This window comes from Vulpes lagopus, chromosome 11 (assembly GCF_018345385.1).
Source record: "Vulpes lagopus strain Blue_001 chromosome 11, ASM1834538v1, whole genome shotgun sequence".
NCBI classification, from domain to species: domain Eukaryota; kingdom Metazoa; phylum Chordata; class Mammalia; order Carnivora; family Canidae; genus Vulpes; species Vulpes lagopus.
Window position 1 is genome coordinate 74,994,707 of NC_054834.1, and position 23,206 is coordinate 75,017,912.

Consider the following 23,206-nt stretch of genomic DNA (forward strand, 5'->3'; position numbering starts at 1 on the left):
AAATAATCACCCAGAAGCCCCTCTTCTTGGTCAAGGTACTAATTCCACCCCTATATTCTTGCTCAATCATCTGGCTCTTTTACACAGACACAGTCTTATACTTTTCCAGTGAGTATTGTTACTTAAGCCATGATTCAGGATCCCAGGGTGGGGATCACCATGTACTCAGGTCCCCCTTCACCACCCTGGGAGAAGGATGGAAGACAGTGGAGGGGTGGCTGGAGCCAGTTCAGATTTTCCCAGGAAATGTGCCTTCTGCCCTGTAGTTAACCCTGGCTGACACTCAGGATTTGGGGCAGAGGGACTTGTACACATGCTGGTACCACTCACTCACAAACACACACACACACGCGCACACACGGAGACATCGCCCTCTTTAACAGTCATTGCAGTGAAGTCCAGATAGTTCTGCCTGCAGTTCCTGGTCTAGTTCTGGTTGGGGAAGTGGCTGCCAAAAGGGACAAGTCTAGTAGTTCTTGACTTGGGTCTTGATGTCTTCTGCCACGGTGCCGAGTCCCAAAGACACCCCTGAAGCAGCTTCCAGTTCAGTGTGACCCTCAGCAAAGACCCCAGAGTCAGACCACAAGCTACAGGTTGTCAAATCTTTTGTGTTCCTCCCCAGAGCCCAGAACAGGTGCCCAGAAATATTTGTTGAGTGAGTGAGTGATAACAACATACAAGATCCCATAAATACTTCAGGGTCACTGTTCTCCTATCCTTGTGAGACACTGTCTAGGAGGATAAATGGGTTTAGCCAATTTTGGAGGATGACAATTGGCAATATCTTCTGTTTTTATTTAACTTGGGAGCATAGTCTGAAGTAGCCCATGCTTTTTTTTTTTAAGATTTATTTTTATTTATTTATTTATGATAGACATAGAGAGGCAGAGACACAGGCAGAGGGAGAAGCAGGCTCCATGCAGGGAGCCCGACGTGGGACTCGATCCCGGGACTCCAGGATCGCGCCCTGGGCCAAAGGCAGGCATGAAACCGCTGAGCCACCCAGGGATCCCCTAGCCCATGCTTCTTGCTTGGGGCACTCCATGCATCACCAGCATCTCCAAAAAAAACTCCTTTTGAAATGAACCTTCCCTTCAGCCCATCCCCAACCTATCCCAGCTTTCCATAGGCCCCTGCTCTTATGTTTGGCACATGCGCTTCCAACCTGCTTTCTAGGCATTGAGCTCTATATGCAGCAGTGACCTAAGGCACTGTACTGTGTGCTTAGTTGTGCGCTGGGCACTTTGCTAAGCACTTCATGTATCAAATCTCATTTAATCGTCACATGTCCCTGAAGGAGTTGCTATTGTCCCCACTTTATAGATGAGAAAACAGAAATAGAGAGACCTTCAGTCAGTTGTCCCAGGCCACAGAGTAATTGGCAGAAATATGCAAGATTGTTGTCCTCCTCTAGGTTCAGTTTCCACAAACATGGCTCTGCTGTGTATCTTGTTCTGTGTTTTTCTGGTTTTTATGCAACACTATATGTTTAAGCTTTGTCCACACTGCTATCTGACAGCCTCTGGCTCTTCACCACCTCAAAACATACCTAGGACACGTTTTTCTATTTGTGAGAGGTTTTATTCAGGAGTGGACCTGCCAGGGCACTTAGATGTCAAACTGCCCTTGCAAACATCCTGACTGGCTACACTCCCACCAAAAGCACCAGACTTCCATTTACCAGCTCTTTACCAGCTATCATGTTTATATGGCTTCCTATTCTTGCCACTCTGACAGGTGTCATGTGGGATCTTCTGTTTTCCGTTGGAGCTCTTTGATTACCGGGGTGGGTGCAGAGACCTTAGTCCTTATTTCACTTTTTTTTTAAAATGACATTTGAACATGCACATGCACACAAAATAGGATGGAAATGATTTCAGAATATAGCTCCCTCTGATGAAAAGAAGTGAGGGTCATCCAACTCCTGCCTCACTCCTCAGCTACAGGGAATCCCCTACAGGAATCCAGAGCCACCTGCTGCTCTCACAAAGGCTCTTCCCAAGAAAGGAAGGACGAGGCCCCTGGCAGAGCATCTGGGTCACGGGTGTCATTCCGCTGCCACAGCGTCCATGGCCTGGAAACTTGGTTCTGTCCATGTCCTGGAGCCAAACCTATTGCATCTGAGAAAGGATGGCCCTTGAGTGAGAGGAGGAAGCCATTAACTCCCATTTCCCCACTCACTGGACCCCTGGACCCCGCACAGGGCACATGTGGATAGGAGCTCCTCATGTGTCCACACCACTGCCTTCTTCCCCTTCAGAAAGCTTCTGAGTTCCTGAGACTTTGCCACAAAAACACATCCCAGACAAGGCAGGCCAAGTACAGGGTAATGGCTCGACGATCAGGCTTCTGGGTGGTGGATGAGGTAGTGGGAGCCGGGCCAGCCCATAGAGAAACCTGACAGGACTAAATCACAATCCTCCGGGCCTTTGTCCTCACTGTCCTTCTGCCAGGAGCCCTCTCCTCAGATAGCTCCTTACTTAATGGGGTCCAATCTCACCTTATCAGAGTCTCCCTTGAACCCCGCATGGAATGGCTGGGGCCACCCTTCCTGCCCCAGGACTCCCTACTCCTCCCTCCTTTATTATGCTTTATTTTCCCCAGGGCATGTATTACCGGCTGATATACTATTTATCTCCTTATTGTCTACCTCTCCCCCTCAGGAATCAACTCCGAGAGCACACATAATTGTCACTACCTAGCATGCAACGGGGTCTCAATAGGTAGATAAAATTTTTATAAGGCTATGGTAAAAATGTGTACCTTAAATGTGCAGCTTTAATGTATTTTTATATACAAGCACCACCCAGTTCAAGCGGTAAAACATTTCCAGAGGGCTCCTTTGCGCCCCCAGCCGGCCAGCCCCATCGCCCCCGTTTGTGGTACCATCACCCTGACTCCTGCTCCCTGTTCCTGACCTTCATTTGAATGAATTAGATCATAGTGTGTGTAGTCTTGTGTTTGGCTCCCTTTGCTCAACAGAATGTCTACAAGATCCGCCCGAGAGGTTGCATGCAACAGTGGTTAGTGTTTTTCAATTGCCCAATATTCTCCCATTTCTTTATTCATGCTCTTGTTGTTGGGCATTTGCGTTGTCTCTGGCTGGGGGCCAGGACCATTCCTGGATGCATCTGTCAGTGGACACACTCCTAGAGGAACTGTGCCGCAGGGAAGCACAGTCAACAGACTCAAGGAGAAGCTGCCAGACCCTTTTCTGGGGTGGTGGCACCACCTGAGATTCCTACCAGCAGTGTGAGTTCTAAGGCCACTACCTTCCTCTCCAGCCCCCAGGGATTGCATGCTCCTTGTTTCAGGCTCCCGGTGGCTGGTCTGGCCTCTCCTCTTCCTGCTGGGTGCTCAAGGAACGCTTGCTGCATGAATACTCAGGTGAACAACGGAGAGGGAGCCTTTCCACTTGGCAAGGAGGGCTGCGTCCATACGTTTCACCCAAGGGTGTCAGTCCCTGGTGGCCGTGCTGCCTCAGAAGCGGCTGCCCATTTCACGTATTAGTCCTGCTTACACCATCCCAGGGTGGAGCCAAGGCTGGGCTGAGGCCTTCAGATAGGACTTGGCCCAAGGCTCGGGGCTCCACAGTGGAAATTGAGAACGAAAAGAGAAAATCATCCAGGCCCAGGCAGAGCTCTGCAGATGGGACTGCTGACCAGCTGCTGACTCCTGGTGCCCAGTGCTGCCTGTCGGGCACAGCCATCTTTCCTATTCCCAGGATGCACCAAGAGACCAAACCCAGCCAGGGGTACTGTCTCCTAAGCCCCCCGCCCTCACTCAGGAGGCTGCACCCCCAACACTTGGCGGAGGTTGGGTCAAGCCCTTCCCAAAGGCCTGGGAGGTCCTGGGGCAGAACCAGCCAGTTCTGGTTCAACCACAGGTGGGCTAGGCCACCTTTCCCAGCTGCCCTCGGGTGGGACCTTGTGACAGTTCCAGTAGGAAGTGAAGAGGCGATGGGCCACTTACAGTCCTGGCCCCCAAACACCTCTGTGGGCTATGAGCTTGTCCCTTCCGCACTGGCCTGACAGTCACGGGTTGAAAATGGTAGGACCACGGGATAGGAGCCCTGGGACCTCAGGTCCCCCTTGGAGAAGCTCTGCCACTGATCAGACAAATCCCATTACGAGTCTTATGTGAGCAAGTGAGGAACATCCACTGCATTTGAGCTTATGTATTTTGAGTTTGTTGAGTCAACCCTTGGCTCCAACTAGTAACTACCAAGCACATTTAGTATAGCATATATAACCAGCATAGGTAATCACCAGCCCCATTTAGATGAGAAAACTGAGACCCAAAGAAGCTATAGAACTTGCTCAAGGCTAGCAGCATTTGAATCCAGGGCCTGGCTCCCGAGGGTACACTCATCAGCCCACTGCCCAGACTGAAGAAACAGGCCTAGAACACAGAGACCCAGGCCACTGGCTCCTGGGTATCTCCCCCTCACCTGTGCCTCGTCAAGCCTTTTGTCTAAAGGCTGCTTCCAGCACCCTGGCCTCCTTGCCTTCCTCCTGTCGTCCCCAGCCCAGGCACTCTGAAACTTCTCAGTGTAGAACCTAATCTCTGGACACAGCCCAGCAACCAGCTCCAAAGGTCTCTTCCTCTCCCACCCCACTCATCACACTTGGCACGTGGCACGCCCTCAACCAGGGGTCCACCTACCCCTGGACTGGGCCCAACCGACTGCTAGAGAAAACTGCTCCTGCTCTTGCGCCGCTGGGGACCGCTTCCCATTCATAATCCCCATCAGCAAGAACTCTTCCAGTTGCAAGTAACAGAAAGCCAGTTGGCTTTGAAGGAGGAAAACGTTTATTGGCTCATGTGACTAAGAAGTCCAAGGTAAACAGGGTTCAGGCAAGACCAGGTCCTGGTGTCATCAGAAATCCGTATCTCTGAACTTCCCGGTTCTCTTGCGCTGACTTTGTTCTCAGTCAGGACCACCCCTTGGGGTGGGGAATGGCTTCCAGCAGCACCCAGCTTGCATCCTGCCAGCTTTGCTACCCCAATGTGGCCACTGTCACTCTCGTCAGGACTCCCGAAAGGGCTCCCTGCTGCCTCCAGTGCCATGGGAAAGCTAGCCATCTTGTCAAAATCCTTCTCCAATAGTCCCGCCTAACGTCAAGGGCTCAGGTGTGTTGCTTGGCCTGCTAGGATCACGGCCCAGCCTGCACGATTCACTGCGGCCATAAGATGTGGTGCAACATCCATACCCCCTAACTTCAGGGAGTGGGATCAGCTGCACATACTACAGGTTGAAGAGAAGAGAGATGATCCCAAAAAGACAGCAAGGGCTCTACAACCAGACGAGAGGCAGACAGGACCCAGGTGCCCCTAGGCTCCAGGTGCCCAGGCCCTTCCACACTGCCACCTTGCCTCCTATGCCCCACAGAAGTCAGACACTGTTGCATAAAATCCGAATACCTCAGGGCACCTGGATGACTTACTTGGTTGAGCATCCTCTAACTTTGGTTCAGGTTATGATCCTGGGGTCCTGGGATCACGTCGGGCTCCCTGCTCAGTGGGGAACCTGCTTCTCCCTCTCTTCCCCACTCCTGCTCTCTCATGCTATCACTGCCTGTCTCATAAATAAATAAATAAATAAATAAATAAATAAATAAATAAATAAATAAAATATAAATAAATAAATAAATAAATAAATAAATAAATAAATGCAATATAACACAACATAAACCCTGAATATCTCGGGACTCCTGCCAAACCCACTCATCATCCTCCACGGAAGTGGAGGCCAAGACCAGCCTCAGGCAAGCTCACCTCACTGCATCAGTCTCCCTCCCTCACTACAGCTTGCATTTGTGTTATCTTAGAAAACAAAACCAAAAATTGTCTTTCTGTCCTCAGTCTGAGCCACGGCTCTCATCTCTGCTTCTCAGGCCTGAGTGTCACTTTCCCACCTCAGCTTCTCACCTCCAGCTCCCTCATCAACCATCACCCAGCTTTTCCTAAAGCCTCCAAGCTGTTGTGACAGCTGCCTACCTCTCCCTCCTCCCAGACACACTTGGAGGCACCCCCAGTGCCCAAGGGTGGGGGGCAGGGGGCACCTGGGTGTGGCTGCTGTCCAGTCTCCCTGGGTGGCCTGCCCAGGCCTTCCCCTCTCCCCCTGGGGTGAAGTCACTTACTCTCAAGGCTCACACATTTGTCTCCAGTCCCCTACATGCCAGTACCCATCCTATACCTCTCCACACAGCTTCACAGGCACTCCAAACTCGCCACAGCCCAACTTGTGACCCTAACACCTAATCCTGCTCTTTCTCTGTGTCCTCCAGCTGGAACAGGGCCCCTGCCCACGTCACTAAGGAAAGAAACCTAGCAGTCCCTAAGGGTTCCCTCCCTCTCAGCCCCACAGCCAGTCACTTTGCCACACACTTAGATCTACTGAGAACATACACCTCAAGTCTACCCACTGTCCACCACATCAACTGCCCAGCCTCACCAAGCCCCTGCTCCCTGAAAGCACACATCTGCCTTGGGGACCCCACGATTCCAGGGTCTACTCAGAAATGGGGGTGAACTGACCAAATGGGTCACTCTCCTGCTCAGAAGTTGATCTCTGAGGCCCCTGACAATCCCACCTGTCTCTGCTCCCACTGCCCCTTCCCACATGCCCTTCATGGCACCAGGCACAGAAGTCTATAGTTTGCAAGGCCTCTTCCCATTGTTTGTCCAATCTGTCCCTTTGCAGTAGCCCGGAGTAGGCAGAAAGATCTCTACCAGGGAGATAAGGAGAGACCACTCAAAGATAGGAACCTTGCCAGGGTCACACAGCAAAACAGGACAGGTCATCCTCCAGCACAACCAGCACCTCTGGCTCCAGTCCTCCACCACCACTCTGCCTTCTGTCAGCACCCCTGCTCCTACCCTGGCAGGACCATGGCTTCTGGAGCCTCCCTCCACTCAGCTGCTGCCCTGCCTACCACCACTTCTGGCCTCAGCTCAGCATGGGGAAAACAGGTAGATGGATGGGGAGGTGGCCACAAAGCCCTGGACATAGGCTGGGACAGACACTGGTGTTCCCTTTTATTAATTTTTTAATAAATTTAAGAACAGCTCTATCTTCTCTCCTCCCCCCAGAGCAACTAAAACCAACTAAAAGGGGGTGTGGCCTGGGGGGGGCAGAGGGCGCTAGGAGTCATAGTCCTCTTCATCCTCTGCGTCAGGTGCTGAGGGGCCCGGGGGTGCTGGGGGCAGAGGCAGAGTCGAAGTGAAGGGCATGAAGGGTGTCGGGGGGCTGCAGGGCAGAAAGCAGAAGAGAAAGATCAGGCCCCTTGCCAGTGCCCACCTACCCCACCCTTGTGAGCATGGAGCCCCCGGGGCAGCCGAGCCCAGAGAAGGGAAGGACCCAGAGCAGGTCACACAGCTCCTGCCCAGGCCCCCTCCAATGGGGCTGGGTGGGGGCAGGGGAGGGGATCTTCTGACAGCAGCATTCTGCCTTTAAGCCCTCCTCAGTTCCTCCCCTCTCATCCACCAAATCTTCCACAAACAACAAAACCAAGTGGCCACAAGAGCAGGCCAGCCTTGAGGAGTCTGCTAGCCTCATCTGGTGCCACCAAGCTGATTACCTCTGAAAGTGGGCAGGGGGATGGCCAGCCTGGGGTGGCGCCTGGGGTGTCTCCTCTTCTCCCTCAGTGTCTGTGTCCTCAGACTCATCCTGGGAGCAAGGCAGGGATCAGAAGTGACAAGAAAAGCATGAGCCCATCACTGGTGAGCCTAGATCCCTGGGAGTGGCAGGGACAAGACATTGAACTCTCTAGCCTTAACTTTACAGCCCTAATTTACAAAAAACCATAGGTGAGGATGGGTCCGGGTGTCCAGCCAGCATGCTAGGCCAGATACAAGACCGCCCCCTCCACACCACACAGTAGACCAGAGGGCTGCGGGTCTCACTCACCTCTTGCTCTGAGTCCGTCCCTGACAGCTTCTTGTCCTTGCTTTTGCTTCCCATCCCACCATTCTTCCGGCCACTGCTGCCTGGCTTCCGACCCCTTTGGGAAGGTAGAGTCCATCTGCCCAGAGGTCTCACCATCCCTGACCACCCCCTGCCAGTCACCCCAACCCCAGTTGGCCCTGGCCTTCCTTGCCTGGACACCTGGCCCTGGCTCCCCACCTGCGGGTACCCTTGTCCCCATCCATGTGGTTGTCTTCCCCGTCTCCCTGCATGTCAGGCACAGAGGCCACCAGATCCTTTAAAAAGTCAAACTGCTGCTCCAGCTCAATGCACTGTTTCCTGGAAGAGGTGAGGAGAAGATGGAATTCAGCTGAGGCCCAGATGTCTGGGTTCTCAGCAAGGGACAGCAGGAGATATCAGGAGGATAGAGCCTGGAGAACCTCCATCCCATCTTCACTACTGAACCTTCTCGCCTTGCTACACCACCCAACCCCTCCTCCCCCAGTTCAAACCCACCCATATTCGAGGCGTTGCTGGTCTCCCAGCACCCTCCCACCTCTCCTGGGGCAAGGTTCCACTGGGCCCAACCAGCCCCCAGGCCACTCACAGGTGGGATGTGGTCATGGTCTTGGCGTTTCGGGACTGGGTCACCTGGCAAGCCTTTTTCAACAGCGACTCTAGGAACAGCTCGAGTGCCCGGGCTGAGGAGCGTCAAGGAGAACACGGGTGGGGGATCCCCAACCTAAACAAGGCGACCCCGGGCTCCCTCCCTACCCCAGGTCCCTCAACCTGGCCAGGCCCCGACAGGATACAGATGATGACAGGCACTGCCGCCGCCACCTTCCCAATCTCTTCGTCAGTTTGCATGATCTTCTTGATCCGCGCCTGGGGAGGGGGCAGAAAACTCGGACCCTGTCGCCTCCATCCCAGAAAGGGGTGCTGGGGGCTAACGAGAGAGGTTATCCGGGGAGAAAGAGGGCTGGGGACACGGACGCCGAGAGGGCACGGAAGGGGGCGGGGCGTTCGTACCCCGAACACCACGGTGCGCCCGCCCCCCCCCTACGCAACCTCCCCCAGCCCGGCTCGGGCCCGAGCCTCCAGAGAGCCCGGCCCGCTCCTCCGGGGCCTGGCCACGTGCTCACCGGCGGGAACCGCGCGTTATACTTTTTCTTCTTGCTCGGCATCTCAGGGCCTCTCTCGCCACGCCGGGCCCAGCGCCGCCGCCCGCAGCTTCCCGGCCCCCGAGCCTGCTCGCCACCCGCCTGCCGCGGTTCCCCCGGGTCCTGGTGCCGCCTGCTCCGCCCCCGCCGCTCCCCACGCGGTCCTAGCGCCGCCGGTCAGGACGCCGCTCGCAGGGCCGGAGCGCCCTCCCCTTGGGGCCTCCCGGGCGGTGCGCGTCGTTCCGGGACCGGAGCGCCACTCCCGCCGGCCCCCAAGCCTAGGAAAGCGAACGTTAGCCCCGCCCCCGAGGCCCCGCCCCCGAGGCCCCGTCCCGCCCCGGTTCCCCTGGCGGCCCCGCCCCCAGGGTCAGTCCCTCCCCTCGTAGGCCCCGCCCCGCGGCGCGGGCGACAGGCCCGGTGGCCCCGCCCCGTGCTGCGCTTGTCTATAAAGTTGTTGTTGAGGCGGCGGGCGCTAAGATGGCGGCGGCGGCAGCCGTGGCGGGGGCGGGGCGCGGCGGGGGCGGCGGCGGCGGCGGCGGCGGCGGCGCGGAGCCCCGGCAGGAGCGTAGCCGGGCGCGGGGCTGGGCCGGCACCGAGCGCGGCGAAGGCCGGAGGTGACGGCGGGGCTGCGGGAGGGGGCAGGGCTGGGCGGGGGCGCGGCTCGGGCTGTGGGCGCTAATGGCGGCGGGCGCGGCGGGCCCGAGGCTGGCGCTCTCGTAGGCTCTAACAAGCCTGGGTTCCAGTCCGGCTGTCGCCCCATTGGCCTCGGACTGCTCACGGCTCTTTCCGGGCATCAATGTGCTCGTGCTCAAGTAGGCCCGACAGCGCCAGCCCGGGGGGTCTGGTCCTGCTGGGCCTTCCTCAATGCTACGCGAAAGTGCGCTTCTCTGCCTCCCTCCGTTGAATCCCAGCGATCGGGATGCCTGCCAGTTACTGGCAGGGCCGGGAGTTGTAGCTGGGCTGGTTGCTCCCACACCTGAATTCACATTTCGGCCCCTGTCACTCATTGCAGGTGTGACCTTGGGTAGGTCACTTCTCTCTGAGCTTCAATTTTCTGGTCTGTAAATTGGGGAGAGTGGTAATAACATTAGTAATAACCTTTATGCAGCGCTTATTCCACCTTGGGCGTTTAATGCTCCATAGCTCTACGGGACAGGAACAGCTTTTGTCCACTGTAAAGATAAGGCAGCTGAGGCACCAGACCTTAAGTCTTGCCTAAGGCCACGGAGTTTAAGCCCATTGGCTGCACCAGCTAGCGCCCAGCACGTTGTACGTCTGTCCTGGACCTGCTCTAACTCTGTTCCTTCATGGCAGGATGGAGCCAGGTGAAGAGATGGAGGAGGAAGACTCTCCAGGCGGCCGCGAGGATGGCTTCACTGCTGAGCACCTGGCCGCAGAGGCCATGGCAGCTGACATGGACCCCTGGCTGGTGTTTGATGCTCGCACCACACCTGCCACCGAGCTGGATGCCTGGTTGGCCAAGTACCCACCATCCCAAGTTACTCGCTATGGGGACCCTGGCTCACCCAACTCTGAGCCCGTGGGCTGGATTGCAGCATATGGGCAAGGCTATGTCCCCAACTCGGGCGATGTGCAGGGCCTGCAGGCAGCCTGGGAGGCTCTGCAGACCAGCGGGCGGCCCATCACACCGAGTACCCTGCGCCAACTGGCTATCACTCATCATGTGCTATCTGGCAAGTGGCTGATACACCTGGCACCTGGCTTTAAGCTGGACCACGCCTGGGCTGGCATTGCTCGGGCTGTGGTCGAGGGCCAGCTTCAGGTGGCCAAGGTGAGCCCACGGGCCAGGGAGGGTGGGCGCCAGGTCATCTGTGTTTACACCGATGACTTCACGGACCGTTTAGGTGTACTGGAGGCAGATGCAGCCATCCGTGCAGCAGGCATTAAGTGCCTACTCACCTACAAACCTGACGTCTACACCTACTTGGGCATCTACCGGGCCAACCGCTGGCACCTCTGCCCCACTCTCTATGAGAGTCGTTTTCAGCTGGGGGGCAGTACCCGTGGCTCCCGTGTGCTGGATCGCGCCAACAATGTGGAACTGACCTAGTGTGGCCAAGTTGGGGGAGACCATGTTCTGCCCCCCTCCCACTCAGCTCCCTGCTAGGGTTGGATCCTCCTGTCTTCCTCCTCTTTGTCCCAAGGAGTTTGAGCCCCCTAGCTCTGAGGACCAGGTGAATCGGGAACTGCCTGCATCTTTGGTCCCTTTGAACCTTTGCCCTCTGTTCAGGGCTGACTCAAGTTCCCACCAGCTGGAGGCTCTGGCTCCCTGAGGGCCGGACCCTCAGCCTCTCTTTTCACTGCTGCTCCCTTCTGTCATCCAGGACCATGGGCTGGGTACAGATTCCCAGGAGGAGAGCCTTCCTTAGCCACCCTCCTCCCCAGCTGTACCTCCCTCTCCTGCATCCTTTCCTTCTCCTCCCTCACAAGAGAGAAAACTAGTGCTTCCAGTCCCTCTTGGAGCCTTCATAGTCCAGGGGGCAAAGGCCCTGCAGGCCTAAGCATGCTATTTTGGGGGTGGGGTGGGGGAAGGGTGATTGTACCCACTCAGCCCTTGGCAGAGAGAGGGGATGCCAGGGCCATGGACATGGGTCCTGCCCCTCCCTGCCACCTCATACAGCCTGCACCACCTTCCTTCCTTCCCTGCACCACCTTCCTTCCTTCACTACCTTGACATGTGCCTGCTCCTGGCATTTCAATAAAACCCAGTTTGGGTCTGTGTCTTGAGTGTTTTTTAAAATACTGTGTTGGTGGTTACCTGCTTTGGTCTCTGGAAAGAAGCTGGGCCAGGAAAGCCTGCTTCTCTGCCCTATATGGGCACGCCTAACTGCCTCCTATAATAAGATTCACCTCACTGCCAAGGCTAGGAGCCTCTCTGAGAGCCTCTGCAAAGCCAGTCCTGCTTCTCCTCCATCCCAAGAATCAGAATCGGTTTCTCAGTGGTTTCTCATAAATCTAGGGGCTTGAACCAGCAAAGTCTGAGAGGCTACCGCGCAAAGGGTGTATTTGCTTGGTCCTGGCATTTCTAGGTTAGGGCATATGGTCTGGTGAGTAGAGGATGGGTGAGGTCCCAACAGCCTAGGTTGGACATCTTTATGTGGTGAATGATGTGTACAGCCATAAGGAACTCACATCTAAGAACTCACTTCTCCCACCCTGACTGTCATGGGCCACTGGACAGTTTGCAAGGCACTTCCATATGTATTATTTAAGTCTCATGACCTATTCAGAAGAAGATATTGGTCCCATTGTGTGGTCAAGGAAATTGAGGCCAACAGGGAAAAGGATATCTCTTGGGGTAATGCGGTGAGTTGGGCAGAGTAGGACTTACACCCCAGGCCCTGCCTCCTGCCCGGGCTGATATCCAGGCCTCACCCACAATGAGTTCTTCACAACCGATAGGGCATGTTCACTCACTGAACTTGGACAGCACCGTCCACCTGAAGCTGCTGGAGCCTGGGAGCCTGGCTCCACATCCCCCAACCCCATGTCTGGCCCTGGCCCTGGCCTTGGTTGGAGGCCAGGGTTTCTGGCAAGGAGCCCCTTGGGACGCTGCTCTCGTGCCGTGCCAGAGCTGACTCAACCTCCAGCAGCCTCACCAAATTGGAATTTGGAGCAGGGGAGCGGAGATGCCACTGGGCTGACTGGATGGAAGTGGGTGAGTCATGAGATGCTGGCTCAGCCCCCTCCCCAGCTTCCTCTTCACCCTGTTTCTCCAGGGCTGAGTTCCCTCAGCCCAGCCCTGGGAAGCCCCAGAGCTGGGTGGTCTCCAGCTTAGAGCCCATTGCCCGGCCTCCCTCAGACAAATGATGCCTTGCACTTGACCAAATTGATGCAGGGCTCGGGGGGATCCTGCCGGATCCTGATGGGACCCATGAAGATGCCCAGGTGGTACCAATAGCACCTGATTCTCCTTTCCTAACTAAGCATTTCATACACTCTTCCTCTTTCCTCCATCCTCACAGCCCTGCCTTAACCCAATCCTCACTCTCCCTCCCACACCACTGCAGCTTGCCACCCCTGCCCCATTCCCTCCCTGCAAACCCCCCATCCCCTGACAGCCAGCTCTCCTGCACAGCCACCCATCCCCCTCTCCTATTCAAAGCCCTTCCATGGTTCCCCATGGAAACAACATAGAATCCACTCTCCCGAAGTGGCCATGACCCTAGACCCCTGCCAAGCCTCACTTCCCGCCTATGCTCACCCCACTGGAACCAACTGGCACTTCCTTCACCCCTTGGCATGCAGCCCTGGGCCTCAGGCTGTTCCTTCTGCTTGAACACCTGTCGTTCAGCAAGGATCAAGAGGTTACTTATGTAATCACTTGATTGATGTATATCTCCCACTGGTCCCTAAGCCATGTGCCCAGACTGTGGGGCTCAGTAAAAGCAAGAACGACACTTAAAGCCCTGTCCTGAGAGCCCAGCACGGGGCTTGGCCAGAGCAACCTCTCCATAAGTTCATTAAACTAAAATCTGAATCCAAATTCCAATCTGAATCCAGCCCCTGCCTGTTCCTCTGGACTCCTCTCCTTCAATCTCTGCTTCACCCTCTTTGTCGCAGAAGTATGAGCTGCCTGTTCTTTTCTTTCTTTCTTCTTTCTTTTCTTTCTTTCTTTATTTCATTCTTTCTTTCTTTCTTTTTGAGATTTTATTCATTCGTTCATGAGAGACACAAGGAGAAAAGCAGAGAGAGAAGCAGGCTCTCTGAAGCAGGCTCCCTGAGAGAAGCAGGAGCCCAACAGGGGACTGGATCCCAGGACGCCGGGATCATGCCCTGAGCCCAAGGCAGACATTCAACTGCTGAGCCACCCAGGTGTCCCTGCCTGTTATTTTCTTGCATGCATACTGGCCTTTCTCACTTTTGTGCCCTGCTCATGCTGTCACCTCCACTTGGTGTACCCGATCCTCACATGCTTTCCTGGCTGAACACACCTCAGACCTACCCCCTCATCCTCCCAGAGATTTCTCCTTCCCCATTCATCCGACCCTGGTGTACCCGACCCTCACATGCTTTCCTGGCTGAACACACCTCAGACCTACCCCCTCATCCTCCCAGAGATTTCTCCTTCCCCATTCATCGCATTCCAGGCTACCATAACACCCACTACCTTGTGGCTCTCATCTGTGTGTCTGGGGTCCCCCAAGGATGGTGGCTGCACTTTTAAACCGCAACGTGTCTTCAGAGTCCAGCATTGGACCCGGCCTAGCCCAAGTACCACATAAGCATTATTGAATAAATGAGTGATTGAACAAAAGTCATTCTCTGTCTCCGGGCCTGTTTCCTCATTCCATTCATAAAAAGAGCCAGGCACCATACAAAGTGTTTCCCTCCATCGTCTCATCGAAGTCTCACCTCGCCTTGTTATTATCACTGCTTTGCAGAAGAGGAAACTGAAGCCCAAAGAGGTGCAATAATTGGTTCCAGGTTACAAAGCCCTAAGTGGCAGAGCCAAGATTTGAAACCAGGTCATCCAACTCCAGAGCACCTAATGGCATTGCTGAGCTCCCACTATAGAAAAGCGCTGTTGGGGGATCCCTGGGTGGCGCAGCGGTTTGTCGCCTGCCTTTGGCCCAGGGCGCGATCCTGGAGACCCGGGATCGAATCCCACATCGGGCTCCCGGTGCATGGAGCCTGCTTCTCCTTCCGCCTGTGTCTCTGCCTCTCTCTCTCTCTCTGTGACTATCATAAATAAATAAAAAATTAAAAAAAAATTTAAATAAAAAAAAAGAAAAGCGCTGTTGGGGTGAGGCTGCAAAGATAAGTAAGCCCCAACAAGGACTTAGGATCCGATTTGTAAAGCTCACAAGTTGGGTCCTCAGGATGCCTGGGGAGAACAGACTGGGCCAAGACTAAGCTTCTTGTTTTACTGGTGGAGAAACTGAGGCCCAGAGGGTACCTGGGCTGGAAGGATCTACCAGGCCTATGATAAGGACAGACCAACAGCTTCCCTACCAGGCCAGGGGCTCCCCAAGACCCATCCTCTCAGGCCTGCCTGCCTCGAATTCTGAATTCTGCCCCTTTTGAAGTAAGGAAACAGCCCAGTCCCCGGCGGGCGAGGCTGAGTACATTTGAACATGCCCCTGTGCTTAGCCCTCTTATAAAACCACGGGAAGGCTGAGTGAGGCCAGGGCAAGGAGACCCCACACACTCTCTACCTTCTCCCACTCACATGTCCTGTGTGCTCCAAACCCCAGGGAGGGGCCCTGGAGAAACTGGCTGGGGAATGAGGGGAATATCTACCTGACCCCTGATTTCACCTGGCGCCAGGGGCGGAAACAGGGAAGCCAAGAAACAGCTGAGTTGGGAGAAAGTTTCAGCTGGGGCTTTGACAAGGTTTGGGGGATTTTCCCAGCAGGGCAATTGCACCCCGCTCCCGCCCGCTGGGAGGGGCCCTGGCAGGGCTGAGGCTTGGCTCACAGGCTGATTCATCCAGGCAGGGAAACTCCCCACTTCTCTGACGGGCAGCCCCCAGACACCAACGGGGTGCCTTGAAGGCACTTAGCCCAGAAACCCAGCGAACCCATTTTTCCTTGATTATTGGCTTCCCAGAAGGGTGTGAAAACCCCCAGGCCGGACAGAGGGACAGAGTCAGGCTGTGGGGCAGGGCATGCAGGCAGTTTCCGGAGCAGTGACCTCAAGACTGGAACCAAAGCAGTGGCCAGACAACGGGTGCCTTGGGCCCTCTCCCCTCACCCATTTTTTTTCAGTTGACAACACTGAGGGTCAGACAGTAAGAACAAATGGGCACACAGACTTAGTTGGTACCTGGCACTCCCTCATGCAGTTTGCGAGCGGTAACTCATTTGGTCCTCACAGCCCTCATGTTACTGAGGAAAAAACAGCGAGTCAGAAGAGATAAAGTAACTTGGCCACAGTCAAGGGTAGAAACGCTCTGGCAGCTTCCACAGCCCCCCAAAGTGCTCACACAGGGAGCCGTGTCCCTGGTCACTGAGCGGCTTTGGCTCCTGGGAACTCTAGAGGACAGAAATGTCACCTGCTAGGCCCTGGCTCCTCCCAGGCTAAAAAGAGAAAACTTGTCCAGCAGGGGAAAAAAGAAAAAAAAAGACCTCCTCAGAGGTTAGGAGAGGGCAGAGAAGCATTCCCGCCAAAATCTTCCTCCCTAGGACTTTGACTCCTTTCCAAACCCCCATCCTTTCCTCTGGAGTCAGAGCCTCCCTTTCCAGTCCGCCAGCCTCGCTCCCCGATGCCACACATACACTCACACAGGAACACACTGGCGGGCACGCTGAGACTCCAGCCTCCAGACCCCTGCCCCTTGGCCAGGCAGGCTGGGGTCTTGCCGGGTGTTGGAGGGGCCCTGAGAGTTGTGGCTTTACGGGGCATGGCCCTCCACAGGCAAGTTCTGCCCCATCTGGCTCCCACTCATAGGCTGCATGACTCATTCCCTTACCCCCCATGACTCAGTTTACATGGGTGCCCAGAGATCCTCCCAGTGAGGGTGGAGTGGGTTATTGGCCCAGCCTAGGCCTGCCAGCCTTTTATCCTAGGATGAGCATTTCATCCCCCTCCTGGCCCAGAGCAGGAGCACCCTGGAGCCCAGGGGTGGGGGTAAGCCTCAGGTCCAGGAGGGTGAGGAGAGCCCAAGAACTGAGTAACAGGCCCTAACTGCTCTGGGCTTGGGTCTGCAGGGAGCAGGAATTGCACTGAGAAACCTAAAGGGCTATGTTGTGTGGGCAGAGCCATACTGGGCACTGACAGAAGAACCTTTGATGCTCTGTAGAGGGAATGGTCCATATGGCACAAAACACTACAGCAAGAAAATGCTCACACTTACTGAGCTCTTCTACAAGAAACCAGCCCTGTGCTAAGTGCCATCCACACCTTCTTATCTCATTTACTCCCCCCAACAACCCTGAAAAGCAAGTTGAAATCATTATATCATTTTCACAATGAGGAGATAGAGGCATAGAGAAGTTAAAGGAATGGCCAGAGGGATGTCTGGGTGGCTCAGCGGTTGAGCATCTGCCTTCGGCTCAGGGTGTAATTCCAGGAGCCAGGATCAAGTCCCACATCAGGCTCCCTGAAGGGAGCCTACTTCTCCCCCTGCCTGTCTCTGCCTCTCTCTGTGTGTCTCTCGTGAATAAGTAAGTAAATCTTAAAAAAAAAAAAAAAAAAAAAAGGCCAGACCTGGGACTCGAACCCAGGTCACCAGACTCCAGAATTCTTGTGGTCATCCTCCCCTGCTTCCCCAAGCCATCCTGGTTGTAGCAGGGTCCTCATCTGCCTCATGGGGACAGGACTGCCATTACAGGAGGGTGGCATGAGCCTCAAAGGACCGCAGAGGGACAGGCACAAGTGTATGCTCAGTTGGCATCTGGGGACTGAGTAGAGTGATACACAGACTCTGGAAACAGCAGCCCAGCCTCCCTCTTGCCTCATCTTCTTCCTCTTCCCAGGGCCCACCATATGACTCCCTCTCACCTTGAAAGCCTGGATGGCCAGGCCCAGAAGGCCTTCCCATGAGAGACTCAGCCCCCTCTTCTCTAGAGTTCAGCCTCAGCAAACAGGGCACAGGTCACTTCCCTGTTCAAACACCACTCAGGAGTCCCCTTGTTACCCAGCCCAAGTCAAGTTCCTTGGCGAGGCATCCAAGACCCTGGCTTAGGCCTTACTCTGCCCACCCTTCCAGTTCACAGTCCCAACAAACATTCCAGCACATGTTCTGGACCTCAGAGTCCCCAGGCCTCCTGTCTCTCCACCCCCAGGCCTTTGTGCCCACTGACTTCAACCCCAGGAATAGCTCCCACAATCTCAAGGATTCCTCTGCCAGGAAGCCTGCCCTCCCTAGTGGGAAAGCACCCTTCCTTCTTAGGGGCCTCCTATAGTGTCCCTGGTGCTCTCCAGCTCCTGCCTCCTGCATTGTCCACCTACTGCCAGGGCTGTTTTCTTCAGTGTCTGATCACCTCTCTACACTGTACATGCCTTGGGGCCAAGACCAAGTCTTTAATCATCCTTACTGCCCCCCTTCCACAGCCAGCTCCATTCGACTTTATATTCCATTAATTCAGGAGAATGGATATAGAACTGGTCCATCATGCAATGGGATTGGATTCAGCAAGCGAAAGGAGTGAACTACTGCTCCACACACCTGGATGAGTCTCAGACAAAAGGTGAGAGAAAGAAGGCAGACACAACAGAGCATGCATGGTAGGATTCCACCGACGTAAAAGTCCAAAAGAGATAGAACTGACGTATGGCAATAGGACTGAGATAAGTGACTTCCTGGAGGGGAGGAGAGATTGACTGCAAAGGAGCAGAAATTCCCTTGGAGAACATCAAAAGCAAACATGCATGTACCCTGTGACCCAATAATCCCATCCCTGAGCACTTATCCCAGAAAAATGAGTGCAATCAGCCACCAAAGGACACATCCTTTTATATGAAGTTCAAGAAGAGGCAAAAGTCATCATCAAGGGTAGAAGTCACAGTAGTGGTACCTATGGGTGGGGAATAGTGACCAGAATAGGGCACAAGGAACTTGTGAGCTGCTAGAAACGTCCTCTGTCTTGATCAGGGCAGTAGCACCATGGGTTTCCATACCTGTAACAAGTCACTGAGCTGATTATATTTTATTAGTGCACTTCACTAGATGTATATTAAACTTCAATTTAGGGGCACCTCGGTAGCTCACTAAGTTAAGCGTCTGCCTTCGGCTCAGGTCATGATCCTGGGGTCCTGGGATCGAGCCCCAAGTTGGGCTCCCTGCTCAGAGGGGAGCCTGCTTTTCCCTCTTCCTTCCTCTGCTCATGCTTTCTATCAAATAAATAAAATCTTCAAAAAAATAAACTTCAATTTAGCCAGGAACCTAAATATAAGAACCAAAATTATAAAATAATTAGAAGAAAACATAGGGGTAAATGTTCAAATTGGACAGTGGATTCTTAGATCTGACACTGGAAGAATGAGCAATAAAAGTAAAAACGGGCACGTGGGTGGCCCAGTGGTTGAGCATCTGCCTTTGGCTCAGGTCCTGAGGCCGAGGTCCTGGGATGGACTCCTGCATCAGGCTCTCAGCAGGGAGATTGTTTTTCCCTCTGCCTATGTCTCTGCTTTTCTCTGTGTCTCTCATGAATAAATGAATAAAATCTTTTTTTTAAAAAACGTACAAACAGGGATCCCTGGGTGACGCAGCGGTTTAGCACCTGCCTTTGGCCCAGGGCGCGATCCTGGAGTTCCGGGATCGAATCCCATGTTGGGCTCCCGGTGCATGGAGCCTGCTTCTCCCTCTGCCTGTGTCTCTGCCTCTCTCTCTCTGTGTGACTATCATAAATAAATAAAAATTAAAAAAAATAAAGAGTAAAAAAGTAAAAAATTGGACTTCATAAAAATTCTAAAAACTTTTGCACATCAAAAGACGTTCTGGAAAATGTGAAAAGACAATCTACAAGATGGGAGGAAATACTTGCAAATCATATTTTTGATAAGGGTTTGATAGCCAGAATATATAAAGAACTCATTTAATTCAACAACCACACACACACACACACACACACACACACACACACAAACCAATTAGGAGTGACTGGCTGGCTTAGTCAGTAGAGCATGGGACTCTTGATCTCAGGATTATGAGTTCAAGCCCCATGTTGAATATGGAGCCTTAAAAAACATTTTTTAAAAAAATAGATGAAGAACATGAATAGATATTTGTCCCTAAAATATGTAGAAATAGCAAACAAGCACATGAAAAGATAATCATCATTAAGGAACATGATAGACTATTAAGGAAATACAAATTAACGTAATGAGATACCATGTCAGACCGTCTAGGATGTCTTTCATTTCAACAACAGAAATAATAAATGTTGGCAAGGATGTGGGCAAATTAAAACACTTATACACTGCTAGTAGGAATGTAAAATGGTACAACCACTTTGTAAAACAGTCTGGCAGTTCTTCACAAGGTTAAACAGAATTACCATATGAGCCAGCAATTCTCATACCCAAGATAAATAGAAACATATGTCCACATAAAAATTTGTAGCATTAGTCATAGCACCCCAGAAGGAGAAACATTCAAATATTCATCAGTTTAAGAATAAATAAATAGTGGTATATCCATACAATAGAATATTATTCAGCAATAAAAAAGAACAGAGTATTGATACATGCTATGACATAAATGAGCCTCGAAAAGATTCCAGTAAGTGAAGGAAACCAGATGCAGAAGGTCACATATTGTATGATCCCATTTATATGAAATAGGCGAATTCATAGAGATAGAAGGAGAATTTGTGGTCCCCAGGAGATGGGATTGGGAGTGATTTCTTCATGGGGATGGGATGATTTTCTGGGATAATAAAAAGTTTTGAAAACTAGAGAGAAAAAAAAAAACCTAGAGAGAAGTGGTGGTTGCACAACATTGTGAATGCATAAAATCCTATTGCAGTCAACACTTTAAAATGGTTAATTGCATGTTATGTAAATTTCACCCTCATTTATAAAATAGACTTTAATTAATTTATTTTTTTTAATTTTCATTTATTTATGATAGTCACAGAGAGAGAGAGAGAGGCAGAGACACAGGCAGAGGGAGAAGCAGGCTCCATGCACCGGGAGCCCGACGTGGGATTCGATCCCGGGTCTCCAGGATCGCGCCCTGGGCCAAAGGCAGGCGCTAAACCGCTGCGCCACCCAGGGATCCCTAGACTTTAATTTAAAGAGCAAATCGATGTCTGGGTGGCTTAGTGGGTTAAGTATCGACTCTTGATCTTGGTTTACATCATGATCTCAGGATCCTAGGATGGAGCCCCAAGTCTGGCTCCATGCTCAGTGGGAAGTTGGCTTAAGGATTTCTCCCCAGCTCCCTCTGCCCCACCCCTACCCCTCCTCTCTATTTCTCTCTCTCTCTCTCTCTCTCTCTCTCTCAAATACATAAATAAATAAATATTTTAAAAATAAAAATAAGAAATGAATGGAAAATGAAACACATAAACATCACCTCCAACATCCTGGGGACATTGACAGAACTTGCTGGGTGCCAAGCACACTCATCCATCATCTCCTTTTTCCTCACTAATCGTCTCCTTGCAGCCCCATGGAAGTGGGCATTCTTTGGGGCTCAGAGAGGGAAGTGACTGAGCCAAGCTCACACAGGGTGCCAAGGGACAGTGCCCTGGTTTCTCAGACTCCAGACTCCTATAATCATGGTGGCCCCTTGGCAATCCCTTGGGATTCTTGCCTGGCCTCCCTGAGTGGGAGCTGGTGAGGTCAGGGATCAGGAACGTTTCTGCAGCCACGAAGCAGGAGTTAGTGATTTTTTTTTTTTTTTTTTTTTTTTTTTTTTTTTTTTTTAGGAGTTAGTGATTGAGGAGCTTGGAATGTGCTGCCTCTGAAAGGACCTCCTTGTGGCTCCACCAACGGTTAGAGCAGGAAGGGACTTTCAGAACCATGTAATCACACACAGAGATTTGAGACCTGAGCCCCTGCTCAGTCACTGCCCCAGGATGCTGGGGGAGTGGGACAGCGTGGTGTTTCTGGATCTGGCATGTATATGCTGTCAAGGCTGACCTGTCAGTCCTCACATGTGCCACCATCTGGCCACCTTGGTCACCTCAACCCATCTCAGCCAAAGAGTTAGAACATCAGTAGTATGAGTACACTGCATGATTGCCCTAGCATGTGATCAGAACCCCAAGGACTCCCACTTCTGAAGTTTTTACTAACATGTCTATTTATTTTTGCCATTTGTCAAATTCTTACTATCCACTGGGCTAAACATGTGATATAATTTTATTTTTATTCTCTAACAGCCCTGAGACGTAATTACCTTTACGCTTCCATTTTACAGAACAGGACACTCTGGCTCTGAGAGATTGTTTGTGTCATCTAGATCTCACAGCTGGCAAGCAGCCTAACCAGAATTCAAACTTCAGAACCCAGAGTTGTCTGATTCTGGCATGCACATTCTTTTCCATGGATCACAGTGCCTCGAATCTCTCTCTCTCTCTCTCATCTCTGTTTTTCTTATGCTGGTAAACTGCTGTTGGTTTCTTTCCTTTTTAGAAAAAGACAGGCATTGGACAAGGGAGAGGCACCAAGCTGGTAACCGCCTTGTGAGTACACAGCACTTTATAGCTTACAAAGCACTTTCACATTTATGATCTCATTTGATCCTATAGCAACACCATGAGGTCAGCAGGAGGCCCAATTATTCCCATTGGGACTGGGATTCATAGGGAAGTTAACCCAGCCAGGGCCACAAACACAGAAAATGGTAGTAGCTCTGGGACTGGAAGCCCAGGGCCAAGCTGGCCTGTCTCTGAGTCCTGAATGCACCCACAGACTCCTGGCCTGAGTCCCCAAGGAAGGCAGCCCAGGACCTTCCTTCCCTGAACTCTTTCTTCCCTGTGGACAAAACTGGAGCTGATCAAATGGAGGTAGCAGTGGAAAGCAGGAGAGCCCAGCTCTCTTTCTATAGTTGTGTGACATTGGCAGCTCTTTAGTCTTGCTGGGCCTTAGTTTTCCCATCTGCAGAGTGGGAGGAAGTAGAGAAGCTTTGGGATGGTCCTCTCAGCACTGATGTTCTGCACCCATGAGAAAGTTATTGAGAGGGTCTTTGAGAAATCTTGCCTGAGCCTGGGCTTGGACCCACAGCCCTTATTTGACAACCTCCTTCAGCTACTCACTTAGTGATATTAGGCACTTCATTTCAACATCTCCCAGCCTTAGTTTTCCCATCTGTAAAATAGGGATGATGACAGTACCTACTACTCCCCAGGGCGGTTGGCCTTGGTTGTCAAAATTTGGCCCTGGCCTCACATTCATACAGACCTTTGACATAATCTCCAAATAAGGCTTCCAAGCCTTATTTGGCAGTATTTAAAGACCAGTGGCAGTATTTAAAGAAGATGGCATGTATCAGCCCACAGGACAACTGTGTCCCACTGCAGGCTCTTACTGCTTATAGGGGCTCTGAACTAAAACTTGTTACAGCTTCCAAAATTAAATTATGAGTAGCACAATCAGGTTGCCTTGTATTGGGTAGTTCAAACCATTAACAGGCTCATTGTAAACATCTAAAATATACTACCCCGTTGGTAACCCTACTTTATCATTTGTCCACTTTTACTATGCCTGAACCTTTAAACAA

At 52.6% G+C, this 23,206-nt stretch overlaps 2 protein-coding genes and 1 pseudogene across 2 annotated transcripts; 1 reads left to right on the top strand and 2 right to left on the bottom strand.

The window, feature by feature from the left end:
* Positions 1–229: 229 nt before the first annotated feature.
* Positions 230–5,085, bottom strand: LOC121471664 (annotated as a pseudogene).
* On the bottom strand, positions 4,795–9,338 carry DRAP1 (DR1 associated protein 1). Its single transcript, XM_041722860.1, has 7 exons — positions 9,052–9,338; positions 8,722–8,794; positions 8,517–8,610; positions 8,129–8,248; positions 7,913–8,006; positions 7,584–7,672; positions 4,795–7,252 (listed from the first exon to the last, which is right to left on the bottom strand). The coding sequence occupies exons 1-7, from the start codon at positions 9,091–9,093 to the stop codon at positions 7,147–7,149; spliced, it is 618 nt and encodes a 205-aa protein (XP_041578794.1). The 5' UTR covers positions 9,094–9,338; the 3' UTR covers positions 4,795–7,146.
* Positions 9,339–9,517: 179 nt separating this feature from the next.
* C11H11orf68 (chromosome 11 C11orf68 homolog) lies at positions 9,518–11,809 on the top strand. The gene is made up of 2 exons (XM_041722859.1): positions 9,518–9,683; positions 10,384–11,809. The coding sequence occupies exons 1-2, from the start codon at positions 9,547–9,549 to the stop codon at positions 11,138–11,140; spliced, it is 894 nt and encodes a 297-aa protein (XP_041578793.1). The 5' UTR covers positions 9,518–9,546; the 3' UTR covers positions 11,141–11,809.
* The last annotated feature ends 11,397 nt before the right edge of the window (positions 11,810–23,206 follow it).

What these genes read in the sequence shown, in the direction of transcription:
- C11H11orf68 (XM_041722859.1), top strand. Translation starts at nt 9,547, where the DNA reads ATGGCGGCGGCGGCAGCCGTGGCGGGGGCGGGGCGCGGCGGGGGCGGC. An exon ending in GAGCGCGGCGAAGGCCGGAG is followed by an intron (nt 9,684 to 10,383) that starts GTGACGGCGGGG and finishes CCTTCATGGCAG; the next exon opens with GATGGAGCCAGGTGAAGAGA.
- DRAP1 (XM_041722860.1), bottom strand. Translation starts at nt 9,093, where the DNA reads ATGCCGAGCAAGAAGAAAAAGTATAACGCGCGGTTCCCGCCG. An exon ending in ACCATGACCACATCCCACCT is followed by an intron (nt 8,249 to 8,516) that starts GTGAGTGGCCTG and finishes CACCTCTTCCAG; the next exon opens with GAAACAGTGCATTGAGCTGG. An exon ending in GGGGACAAGGGTACCCGCAG is followed by an intron (nt 8,007 to 8,128) that starts GTGGGGAGCCAG and finishes ACCTTCCCAAAG; the next exon opens with GGGTCGGAAGCCAGGCAGCA.